This window comes from Heptranchias perlo, chromosome 34 (genome assembly GCF_035084215.1).
Source record: "Heptranchias perlo isolate sHepPer1 chromosome 34, sHepPer1.hap1, whole genome shotgun sequence".
Taxonomy (NCBI): domain Eukaryota; kingdom Metazoa; phylum Chordata; class Chondrichthyes; order Hexanchiformes; family Hexanchidae; genus Heptranchias; species Heptranchias perlo.
This window is the reverse complement of record NC_090358.1, coordinates 16,353,145-16,366,258: the sequence shown is the minus strand read 5'-3', so window position 1 is coordinate 16,366,258 and position 13,114 is coordinate 16,353,145. Positions and strand designations below refer to the sequence as shown.

Sequence of the window (13,114 nt, the reverse complement as noted above, 5' to 3'; positions counted from 1 at the left end):
ATCTCTCCACGTCCCTCTACTCCTTCAAGACCCTCCTGAAAACTGATCTCTGACTCATCTTTTGGTCACCCCTCCTAATCGTTTCTCTTCTGGCTCAGTGTCAGTTCTCTTCTTGTGTCTATGAAGTGCCTTGGGATGTTTTTCTTTGTTAAAGGTGCTCTATAAATGTAGGTTAGTGCCAGTAATGATGGTCTGTACAGAATCAAATTGCTCTTAATGCTATAATTTTTAGGAAAAAATGATCATTAAAAAGTTTTACCATATTTGCATACCCTATCTTTACATGTTATTTCTTCCTGTACAGATCCCTCACAGACAAAGAAAGTAAGAAAGGTGCCTCCTGGTTTGCCTTCATCTGTGAGTATAGTTTTCTGTTATGATGTGGTGTGCACCAATTATTGTCATTTTCTCAATTAAATGTTTTATGAATTCTACACTGTGAACATGACAACAAAAGATAGTAATGAAACAACTTGCAAAATTTAAATTGATAGCAAATGTCTAGTTGCTAGATTTAGTAATGATGATATGTGGCTTATTTGTACAATCTCACCCTTGCCCCAGCCATTTGAATCCCCTCTTGGGAGAGAAACCAGGACAGAAGCTGTCAAAGAAGATCGCCAGTACAGGTCTTTTGATGTTTAATTAGTCATTATGTTGCTGAACAGGAGGACAGACAGAGATTAATAGCTCAGAATCTTAGAAATTTACATTTGTAATAATCCCAGTGGAGTTGAAGACATTAAGATTCTGAGGACATGTACAACTCAGATTGCCTCAGTAGGCTGAGGTTATTAATATGCATAAATCACCAAGTCAGATGTTCATTGTGAAGCCCTGGTGGATTTTAAAGCCTTCATTAAGCCTTTCCTAACTTCAGGCTTACATCAGAAAGGCTTTCAAGCAACTCGTTTGTTGATCCCTCTTTGCACTGAAATTTATCCTTTGAGAATAAAATGCTTTGATGAATAAAGGTTGGTAGGGTTTGGTAAAAATCATTAATAGCTCTGATAACCTAATGCTTTCAGGGTGTTCTGTGGCATTAAATATGCTTTATTCTTTAAAACAACAAAATTGTAAATGACTGTTTATAATCCTGTATGAAGTAAAAAAAAACACTAGGTGCCAAGGGAAGCTTGGTTGTTACTGAAACAAACATGAGAGAAAGTGATGCTGCCTTGCAGGATACATCTCTTTGTTGTGCAAATAGATATAGGGTTTTTATTTGTCAGCACTTCACTTAACACATGGACGCAGGTGCACTTCGATGAGTCATAACTTGGTATACGCTGAATAGACTAGTCGATGTGTGGCCTGTAACAGAAAAAGAATGAAATGAAGACATTTTTTGTTCCGCATTGACTGATTTTTTGCAAGATATCTAGCAAGAGCTGTCTCTGTAAAACTACAAAGCCTGATCCTGGAAATATTTTTGACCTTCGTTCCAGATGGGACTGCAGTAGTTACTATAGCCGTGGGCAGCTGTGTATAAAACCTGCAGCCTACCTGGAAGCCGTGAGTGCAGCTGCAGACGCTCTTAAAAGCCGTGCTTGCATAAGCACTTGGCTCACTAGAGGCTGAATAGCTACTTGATAAACAGAACAAACACAAAGCTTCCAATCATTATTCCCTAGGCCAAGAAAATTTGCATTACCTAAAAATAGTTTGCAATTTACATTTTATTTATTACAGTTCAGTGTTATAATTGATCACAAAACATTTAGAGGGAACTGTGAGCATAGATTCAGCAGCAAATGTGAAGCTGAATATGTTAGTTGAAATAAGAGTGAGGGAAAAGATTTATTTCAACATTTTTTTTATTTTGACATCCTTAGGCTTAGTGAAGAGCCTGTAAAAGAAAAAATGTTTGCCTTTGAGATTATGCACTGTGGACTGCATTTTTGCAGTGGTTTAAAGTACGTGTGGAAAGAGGCTGTGTTCAGTAGTTGGTGTCCTGCAGACATATTCTCAGAGCCTGATGTGACATTTCTGTATTGGTCGAGGTAGTATATGAAGAGAATTTGCTTGAAGGGAGCAGTACTGGCTCGAACCCTGGCAGTGAATGACAAGAAGAATGTCATCCGTTTTTTGACACATCATTCAAACAACAATCTTGTTCTGTTGGATCTTGTAGTGGGCTAGATTTAAGGATTGTGTGCTTGTATCATGATTTGAAATAGTGTTGTGCCTCAGGTACATAGAAGTGGTCTGTTTAAGTGGTAAAGGACAGAGGAGCAGAAACTGGTGGCAGATTGCAAGACCCCCAGAAATCTGGGTCAACGATGCTTGAACTCCACAGGTTAGGTTGCGTTACGTTTCTGTGAGTGCCGTTGATGGTGGGAGAACAGCCCATCTGCCATTGATGGCACTCCCTCAAGGTTGAAAGTGCCTTTGAGTGCATTTATTATTCATGTTCAAATTGTTTCCATTCTTGTCGGACTATTTATATTAGGGTTACTATTCAAATCCATTGTAACCTGTTGATTAAAGTGCCATCTACTGGAAATCAGAAGTTGTACCACCTTACTGCCTCTTAGAATTGAGCAGCTATGTACATCATTGATTTTTGCATAGGTTATCATCCAGTGCTCCAGTAATTTAACCAATGTGTGTGCTAACGGACAACACTTCCACGATTCAGATGACATCACTTATAAGAAATTGTTGTCTTAATGCTACCAACTGTTCAAATAGTTGTGTGGTCACGTTTCCATGTGGATTCACCTGTTACAAGCTAGATTTCTGTGAAGATGATGTAGCTATTTAAAGTAAATAGTCAAGAACTTTTTGGAGCTTGGTGGATTTGGCAAATTTTACTAAAAATAATTACAGTATTGAATCAAATTTGAATTTGTGATGTAAGGCAATGTTCAAACATTCAGGTTTAAATAATTTCTTTTTTTTAAACTGAAATTGGCTTGTCCAGTGACTTTGACTTTTTGACATTGATGTGGTCAGAACAGTGTGTCATGTGCCGGATGGGAGCTAAACATTAGTTGATGTTTTTTATGATGTTGTATAGCGTTGTAGTTTTTTTAATGCTGTATTTAAGTCCTATTTACTGAGAGATTGTTATTTGGCCATGCAATAAAAGGAAGAAAGATTTGCAGTTACATAGCGCTTTTCACAATCTCGGGATGTGCCAAAACACTTTACAGCCAATGAAGTATTTTTGAAGTGTAGTCACTGTTGTAATGGAGGAAACGCGACAGCCAATTTTCGCACAGCAAGCTCCCACAAACTGCAATTTAATCATGACCAGATAATCTGTTTTAGTGGGGGAGAGATAAATATTGTCCAGAACACCAGGGCGAGCTCCCCTGCTCTTGTTTGAAATAGTGCCGTGGGATCTTTTACATCCATTTGAGAGGGCAGATGGGGTCTTGGTTTACCGTCTCATCCGAAAGACGAATAGGAACCTGTGTAACAAGTGAGCTTTTTTGTTTGCTTGTCGTAAATGTACTGGTTGAGTCGAGCTTTTTGTTTAGCTTTTTCTCTGCTTTGGCCAATTGGAGGTGCTATAGCCACAAAACAGCAATTGACATTTCTTTCCCTGGTCAAAACACAATGAAATGATACAAAAGTCTTAGATAACTTAAAATGTGATCTCATGCAGAAATTCATAGTGATGAAAGTACCACAAACAAATGAACCGGTAAGTGAAATGACTCTAGATGAAACCTATCGTGAAATAGCCTTTCACACAGTAGGCTGCATAACTGATAGGTGATATCTGATCTAAGAGGTAAATTTTTAGAAGATCACATTCTAACACTATATGGTTTATAGCATTGGATCATTTTCTAACTATGAACTTACCAGTAGTTTTCTGGGTACCATATCTTTGTACAAATATAGTTTATAATAGTTTATTCTTATCAATTTTGATTTTGGCTTGTTCTTTCAGCATAGGATTCCACCACTATTGCTCATGTACCCATAATTGAACTTTTAAGAAATTGCTAAACTGAGAGAATAAGTTAGTCTTTTTTTCTCTCTCTCTTCCCTCTTTTCCCCCCCCCCCCCCCCCCCCGCAACCAAAAGTTCCGTCTCCGTATGAATTGAGTACAGTAATCACTCCTGTATCAGCAGCTATTAGAATCTTCAATTGCCATATAATAATACAGCAACACTAGATGGCAGTGTCTATAGGATATTTGGTTTTGGCCCATGTTATTGGTACAGATTATTTTGGTGTTTTTTCCTTTTAAAATTATATTTAATTCAGTTGTAATAGTGCATGTGTCTTTTAACATTTTACTGACCATGATGGTCAGATAACAGCTTTTCAGAAATTAAAATTCAGGCTTATTTTAGTGTTGCTTGCACTCAAACACTAAAATAAATGTATATAGCCTTTTAATTTGAAAATATCGTGGTTTATGTTTATTTTATCTAGTTTTGCTTTTAAATGTTTGTTTTTTTAAAAAGCACTGTTCCAATAATTCTCTCTTTTAGCCCATTCCCCAAATCTTGTCAGTTGTCATAAGGTTGATTAAATTGTGATCCTTTCAATTCAGCAGTACCCCTAGTTTGTTTGAAAATGTCTGAAGTTCAAATGTTTGGTTATGATCGATGCCTTAAGTTCAGTTTTCAAAATTGCTACCTTCATATATTTGACAACAGGATGATGATTATGAAAAGTGCAGTAGTTTGTATAAACTTTGAAGTGTGAACTATAATCTCACAAAATTAGTCAAAATATTTGATCTGCATTTTATTTTGTATTAAAGTATGTATTTTTAAACCAAATTAATAGAACAAATGTAGAAAATGTATGAATTTACAATTTTGTTGTTGAACCATTCATCTACATCTAATATTCCCTTCTAGTTGTGATTTGAGTACTATACTGACTGTGTATACCTAGCATTTTGTTGCACACTGAACTTACCCCATATACTGTCATGACTCTTCACCACTTACTTTTTGTTTAATGCATTTTATGCCATTATGACTTCTCCCACACAGTCAGAATTAGTCAAATCCAGATACACGCACAACTGTCCATTGGCAGCTTTTGTGCTGTCAAATTGTAAAAGATCATCAATATGGTTTTGAATGTAACAATATGTGCTACTTTTGTGTCTGACTTTGAAGGTTACAATAAAAACAAAATGCTAGAAGTGCACACAAGCCTGTTAGTATCTCTAAAGAGAAAAGTCAGATTATGACATTTTGGGTGTGTAATCTTTCAGAACCTAAAGCATCATCTTTTCTCTTAACAAATGCTGCGTATTTGCAGCTTTTAATTTTTATTTTACTGTTTGAGGCAAGCTTGCATGTCCTCTTTTTTAAAAAAAAAGTATGACAAATCTTTTAGTGTAGCCGAGCTAGATTGTTTACAGTGTGGTTTACTTTTGTGTGTACTGCTATTGCAGCCATTACATTGCTTACTGATTAGTACAGATGTGGACATATTCAAGTTTGCTTTCAGCTCCCAACCACTTGTATGTAAGACTATTTATTTTTTTTGAACAGTATCTCACTTTGTGTTTTCTCTTGGCTTTTTTTCCAAAATAAAAAAAAATTGCTGATGGACTGTGTTGCCAAAAGTCTATCTTCTCACTGTTTGCTTCATGTAGTTGGTGACTTGAAGCCAAATGCAACAGTTAAGGAGAAGATATTCATTCCAGAAATACTATGCCTATTGCTCAGTACCCAAAGTGGGCTGTAAATTGCTGCTTGAGGGATTGCATTTTTGCATATTGGGTTCAAGGATATGTTTCAAAATAATTTTACAGCTGCATTGTCTAGCTCTAGTATATGAGAAACCTGTGAATCTGTCATAAATGCTATTTATTTGTCCATGTATACATATCTGGTTAAGTCAGTGACTTGTTGAAACCAGAGGCTGAGTACAGTGATACTGAACCTATTGCTAATTATGTATTAGCCCCAAGTAAATACTGATGATTTTAAAATAAAGCAAGTAAACGTGCATCCAATAATCGGTATTAGAATGTACTTTTATTATTATTTGGGGGGAGGGCGTGTAGGCAGACAGGATGCCACTGACACATCGACTGTGGCATTTTATAGCAGCACTTTTTTATTGATCAACCACCGTGGAGGGGAAGGAACATATTGAAATGCACTTTATTTTGAAATGCATTTTACAAGAATATATTTTTGGTGGTGTGGTCAAGGCAAAAAAATTGCAATAAGTGATTAATTTCTTCCATAGGCATTTTCAAATGTGTGCAATATGAAGAAGAATGTCCCTGGACTTGGGAGGGACAGCCTAGTGCTGAACTATGCTGGGGATGGACACATTTAACTGCAACAGAAATCAGTTCAAATTTATACATGTTGTAGTGTTACAGACTTTGCAGCACATTACAGAATTTAATTTTGTCCTGGGGTACAATCTATGGCCATAAGGCCACATTTGACACTAATCAATGAAAATTCAGTGAACTGTGTTTTGAGGGTGGTTCCTGTCGTTCCACTGGTAACTAGGTTGCAGCAAGGTCAACAATGTTGAGTTCTTGTTGGCACTTGTGATCTGGAAATAGCCATCTTGTTTTAAATAGGGACCTGCTTTCTGGGTCCGTTTAAGATGCTGTGCCACTAATTTTTAATACCACCAATAGAACAGAGATCTCAATAATTCAGATTTTCTTTATATAAGCTTTTTATTATGTTAAAGGAATAGGCAGTATACTGAATTGTCACATTATGTACATAATAAATGAAATGATATCCATGCACTTACTACTGCTTCTCCACTTACTAAGTAATGTTTAATGCTTTAAAGCAGCTAATTGAGACAACCTGGGAGTGGTCGTTTTATATAGAATTCTACTTAATATGCCATCATGATGTTTTGCTGTTCCTGCATGTAATGAGGAACTTAATAATCTTGTACCAGTGGGACTTCTGCACAGAATCTTCAGGTTACCTCTGACCCCAGTAGTTTAAAAATAGCAACAAAGGATGACCAAAAAAACAAGAATATATGTGTCCAGTATCATCTTTATGGCATTTAGAGTTATGTTCTAAAGTCAAGTGGCTCAGAAATATAACTAGATAGGTTTGCAACATGTAAATAGGAATGCAGATTGTGTGAATATGTTTATAAAGACGCTTTTTAGTCTTTTCAAAATCTCTAATCAGCTAAAAACATTTCTCCTCTTAGTGCCGTATATGTATTTACAAAAAGTTTAATCTTCAGATTTGATTAGTACACTAGACTACAACTCTTCACCTTTGAATCTAGCCCAGGCTAATCGAATGAGTTGCCTTGGAAGATCCTTAAGATCTTTGTAGCTTTCTTGCTTCTTCGGGCAGTTTGACGCAATTCCAGGTGGAGAGATTCCACAGAACAAAACTATACATAGTTTGACATTTATTACATTTTCACTCTGAGGCAGATGGGAGACTGGAGTGAAAATAGAAATATCATTTGGATGCAGCGGCCTTCTGAGTTTAGAGCTGATGCTCGTTGTTGGGGGCATAATTGATGAAGCTTTGGCTGTATGTGACGTAGCAATTTTTGATATCCCTGTAAAATGTTTAAATCTCCAGCACTGACTTCCACTGTATCAAATAGGTGTTTTTGAAATCACATCTTTGTTTTAAAAAAAAATAAATGATTCAATAAACTTTGCACATTGTTGATGGAAGTGCTCAGTACAGTAACTGAGGTCATGGGTGGCAGTAATCCAGGTTACTTTCTGCACATCATACAAGTGATCCTCTCTGGTAATCACATGTCTGGCTCAAATAAAGTTTCAAAATCAGCATCGACTCCAGCTGACTTATTTACTAGACAGAGTCTAGGATTAACACTTTGACGTTAATGGAATAAATAGTTGCTTTGACTGAGGTGCTTTTGTCCAGTAAAGAGGTATTTTTCAATGAAACAGTTTCTGCTTAAGAAAGTAGATATATCAGAATATTAAGAGATGCAATTAAGCTACTAGTTCAGTATAGGGTCTTCATTTTCATAAGATGACCATTTCAAACAATTCATCAAAGTACACAGTTTTAGTATCTATTAAATGCACTTTTCTCCCTTTAAATATCAGTATAATGCTTTGCAGAGATTTAGTTTTTAATCTCATGGAATACTAATGTCAAAAGAGACTTTGGGAGATTTAAATCCCTTTTTAACATATCACTGCCTGAAGAGACAAAACATTCACAAGGAGGTTCAGTGAATGGAATTGTTAATTGTAAATCAAAGCTTTTCCACTGGCCTCACAGGACCAAAATAGGCCCTCGTGGTCTCTGGAGGAAGTTGCACGTCATTTTGCCTGGCATTTTAGTGGCCTGACGTATATTGTTCTTTTGCAGCTGCTGCTGAGCTTTTTTACCAGAGTAGGGATTGTGTGTGCGTGTTAATGAATTTGCTTATTCTACTAGGGTGTGTTTTGTACTTTTAAAATGCCTTCCATGTCGCTTGTTTTTGACCTGGCCATACAGAACAGTAGTTAAGGAACATTGAGTAGCTTTGTGTTTTCCATTTTTGGATTTTTTTTTAATGCACAGTCTTATCCTTACAAGCCTGTGTTGTAACATTATCTCTCAATATAAAGCAACTAGGCCTTCATTATAGTGTGTACCTCATTATCAAGTATCAAATGCTCGGCTCTTGGTGTCTCTGTTATAATGAGGACAGAGAGTACTGCTTTATTTGAGTTGTTCCCCTGCTTCTCTGCACCATGGATTTACAGTGGTCACTTTTTCCTCTCGTGTAAAGTGCTTTCATTCATGTCTTTATTTACATACTTGGCAGATGGCTGTGTTGCCAGAAGTGCATCAGACAAAGTCTTTACTGCTACAAGTGTGCTAATTTATTTAAAACAAACAGATTAAACGTAGATTTAGCTTTTGTTGTATTTTAGCCTCTGCTTCATTAAATGAAGTTAAGGACTTAAATGAAGAGTGTGACAAAATATAGTTATCCATTATACTTTTTGTTGGAGACCACTTTCTCTTTCTCCTCCCCGCCATATTTTAATGTTTCCACATAAATATGTGTGTGTGTTTGCTGTGACAAGACCGCTTCCAGTACTGGATATGGAATGCAGCCAATAAAGCTTAACTTCCCTCCCCTGGCTGTTGCGTAGAATGGTTCAGCCTACTTTGCATAAGTTCCTTCTGAGTAGATCCATGTGTGGAAAGATTAAGGAATTAGTCTGCCTGAAATTGTGTAGTTGAATGTGTTGCACTGTGAAGTGCGCAGTTGCTGATCTCTGCACTAGATTTAGCTAGCAACATGTATTGTGCTTACACAGTGCCTGGTATGGGCAGCAATTCACTTATGTATTACTACAATAGGAAAACGGTAAGTGTGGCTTTCCTTTGTGTAATATTTGTGTTGTAATTGGATAACATGATTAGTGGCACAATAGACAGTCACACAGAGCTGTCAGCAGTTGTAACTTATTCTAGTGTAAAAAGCGAACATTTATATTTTAATTAGTTTTTGTTTCTCAAAAACTTTCAATGGGTGTGTGTATTTTTAGCAGGGTTCAGTTTAGTTTTTAATACTGCAGAATAATACTTCAAGCTCTTATTAAGGTTATATTAAAGCTTAAGTGCACATAATATACTGTTAATGTTTTTATAATCTGTTTTGATTACAACATAGATTTTAGTGTGAATCATTTGTTTTTAGTTTTGGTCATTGATCGAACATAAAGGCAAAGATTAAAGACTTCTTTTTTTTAAAAAAAATTACTTTTAGTTATAAGCACAGTATGAATCTCTGGGAACAATTAAGAAACAGCCAACTGGTTAGCTCTGAACTTCCTGTTTAAAGATGAGGTCCAGGAGCTGTCTTTCGTATTGTTCCATCTGCTTCTAATCAAATGAGCATTCTTGACTCTACAGGGAGTTAAATCTAATTCTCAGTCATGTCACTAATATTCTCTTTGAAACCCAGGACTTTGCAGACAGTTTTACACCTTATCCTGCAGCATAATGCATTGTGTTGGTAGGAAGTGACCAATCAGGATTTTTCCCCAAGAACTTTGTTATTGTGGGTCAGGTGAAGTGCAGCATCGTAAATAATTTCAAGCTCTGCTGCTAAAATGAAAAGTTCAAAATCTGATTCGTTGCAAGCACTAAAATCACAACTTCATTCAGAATTGTTTGCACATTTTTCTATAAATTGGGTTCATTCTTGAACAAAAATGTAAAGAACTAAAATTGATTTTTAAAAATGCAGTGCAAGTCTGTATGGTATGGAATTAGACTGATAAATGTGAGGAGGTTGTGGAGTAGTCTTTAAAATGCTGCCTGTCGTATTTAATTGCAGCTGGTAGTACGTGATGTGCGTTCTTGGGGCTTGTAAGTAGACTTAGAAAGTTGATGCAATTTTGTGTTTTTCATTATTGCTCCATTAGAACATGCTCTTTGTTCTTGAAGCAGTAAAGCACAGCTTTGATCTTTTAAGTATTTCCAGCTTGTAAAGGATAGTAGAGTTGGATATTGTTGAGAGGCATCCAAAGAAAATTGATAGCATGTGCCTGCAGTAGGTCAAAGGTGACCTTTATGAGCTTGCACAGTGAGTAAATAGATAATAAATTATGCTAGAGACCTGTGTGCAGACTTCACTGCCCTAAAAGTCCTATGTGAATTCCAAATAACTAATTACAGGAGGTTGAGCCAAATAAGAACCTGCAACATTTTGTGTGCATTTATGAAATGTAAGCACCACCAAGCAAGGGAAATAACTTTTGGAACCAGGATTAATCCTGGGGTGGAATGGATGGGATTGGAGTTCACAGCTTAAACTGCATTTAAAGCTACATGAACTTCAACTATGTGTAAAATTTGCAGTTTTGAGGCTTAAAAAATGAATAATGGTTTAGTACATTCAGTAAAAGTATCATTAAACATTTAAAAAGTCATTTCACTCGGTAAATAAGCAGTACGTTATGAATGGATCTACTTTTATACTTCCAGACGTGGTACTTGTTTTGAAGTCTCAAATTGTGGTGGTTCATTCTGGTTTTCTTTCATTCTTATAAATATAACTTTTGTTCTCTGGTTTTCCTAAGCAAAAGCTTAGAGATTATAGTTTGACCGGTAGAGGCTCCATTGTGATTTCTTTTAATATTAAGTGATTGATTCAGTCATAGATCTCTTTGCCCATTTGCTTTGAGATGCTGTTTTTATAATTTCACCATTGTATGTGATCCTTTTTGTAAATTCATTATTATTGCTTTCTTGTCTGCACTATTCTCCTTTTAGCTGGGAGAATGGGATCTGTTGGATAATGGGCATCTCCACATCTGTTAATGTGGGTCCACATTGGATGGTATCCTTTCCTTGGATAGATGTGTCTGTAGATTTACCCTTCCTTTCCTTCCCAACAAAGTCTTGCTACTGCAAAGTGTTTCATCTTTAGCTCTGATCAAAGCAGGAAAATCAGGCTGTAGAGATTAGGTCAGTTTAGGTGATGGTCAAGACTGGGCTAGGGTGTGGGGTTTGAATCCGAGCCATCTGAATGCCATTCCAGGCTCTGTATGTTTTGCACTTCATTCAAGTTTTTAAGTAAAATGATAATGACCCACCACCATGACATTTACAAAGTAGGAGATAATTGACTTTGTATTTCAGTGAAATTGCTACCATGCTGTAAAGACTGGGGTCATCGCAGTACTAGATGATGGATCACCTTGTGCCTACAGAAAGAGCTATGAAGCTGTGGTGTGCGTTTAGCATATTGGGGTTGCCATATGGAGATATAGATTTGAACAAAGTCTAATTAGAATATTTATCCACCTCTCCTAAACTATAATTACCCCATCTAAATGCAACAAGAATCTCATTTTAGGATGTATTGTTCTGCTGTTTGTAGAAAAGCTTTCACCTAATATTTTAACTATTTTAACATAGATGTTTGGTTCACATCAATATGATTTAAAAGCTTAAATTTGCTGAGCGATCACACACAGTTATAGACCTTGAGCTACTAGTGTTAATTGAGTTTGGTTTGTACTGAATTAGGGAAATTTAAATGTCCATAAGGTGAGGTTTAAAATGCCAAGCTAGTAACAAGGAAACAGAATTAGAGAAATATACATTGATTAGGTAATGCAGAGATTATAAAGCAGGAAGCAATTACTTGATATTTGAATTACAATAAGACTATTGCTAGTATAGTTTAATCAATTTTCATTGCTAGGGATGAATATTTGAAGCATAGGAAGACATAGGGCTATAAGGAGAGAGCAGGGCAGTGGAATTAGTTTTGTACAGACAACATGGGTTGAATAGGCCCCTTCTGTGCTGTAAATTTCTATAGTTCTAATTTTTGTTCTAGTTGTCCGTAATCCAGATACATGAAAGCTTAGTAAGATGGACAGGTTAAAATTTAATTCATTTATAAAAGCAATTGCAGAACATTAAGTTATGGTCTGTTCTAGTTTTTCTCTTGGTATTTATTGATTGTTTGGTGACTCGGTGTGTTGGTACATGATCTTTGTGTCTGGGAGCTGGATTTCAATTTCACCTGAACCAATGGGAGAGAAGTCACCTCTCTGTTAGAAATGAGTTTGAGCAATCTCTCAGTTCCTACTGGGGTAAGTCCATAGCACAGACACTTCCCATATCTTTGTATAATTTGTGCTAAATTGGTTGTCTTGAGAGCCTACAAGGATGGCTGGTGAGGAAAAGGCAAAAATGTCACATTAGTGCAGTGAGGGAGCTGTTGAAGCATGTTTGGGCAGGGTACAAGAAGCTTCACCCTGTGTCTAACCTATGCTATACTTGACCTAGGAATAGATGATTCTAATATTGGGGGCCTAAAGTGCAATATTCATTTCGAACACTGTGCTTCTGCTTGATGAGTAACAAAAAATATTGGTGTAATTGTATTTGCTGATTGCATAATCTTCCAATCAGAATATGAAGTGATGTCACTGATGGGTCAAGAACAAGCTACAAGATAGATTATACCATGTTCACATTGACAACCTAGGTTTGGAGCAGGCCTGTCTTAATCTAACCCCCAGTGCACAGTGTAAATACATCTATTTTTCACTTGAAATGGATCTGAGTACAAAGTACGTATAGCCCTGGTAAATGTTTTATTCTTGGACCAACGTAACATAAACTGGCTCTCCTTTACAGTATTTTAACACTAGGCACTTAA

General features: G+C 36.4%; 1 protein-coding gene across 7 annotated transcripts in view; it reads left to right on the top strand.

Moving 5' to 3' along the window:
• Positions 1-13,114, top strand: part of tcf12 (transcription factor 12) — a 227,946-nt gene that overhangs the window by 147,223 nt on the left and 67,609 nt on the right. For 6 of the 7 annotated variants that reach the window (XM_067971516.1, XM_067971514.1, XM_067971515.1 and 3 more), the window contains exon 8: positions 305-357. In XM_067971516.1, the coding sequence (XP_067827617.1) occupies positions 305-357 (53 nt within the window). Of the gene's footprint in view, positions 1-304; positions 358-9,149; positions 9,296-13,114 lie in introns of those variants that run through there. The other variant, XM_067971518.1, reaches the window with a different exon arrangement.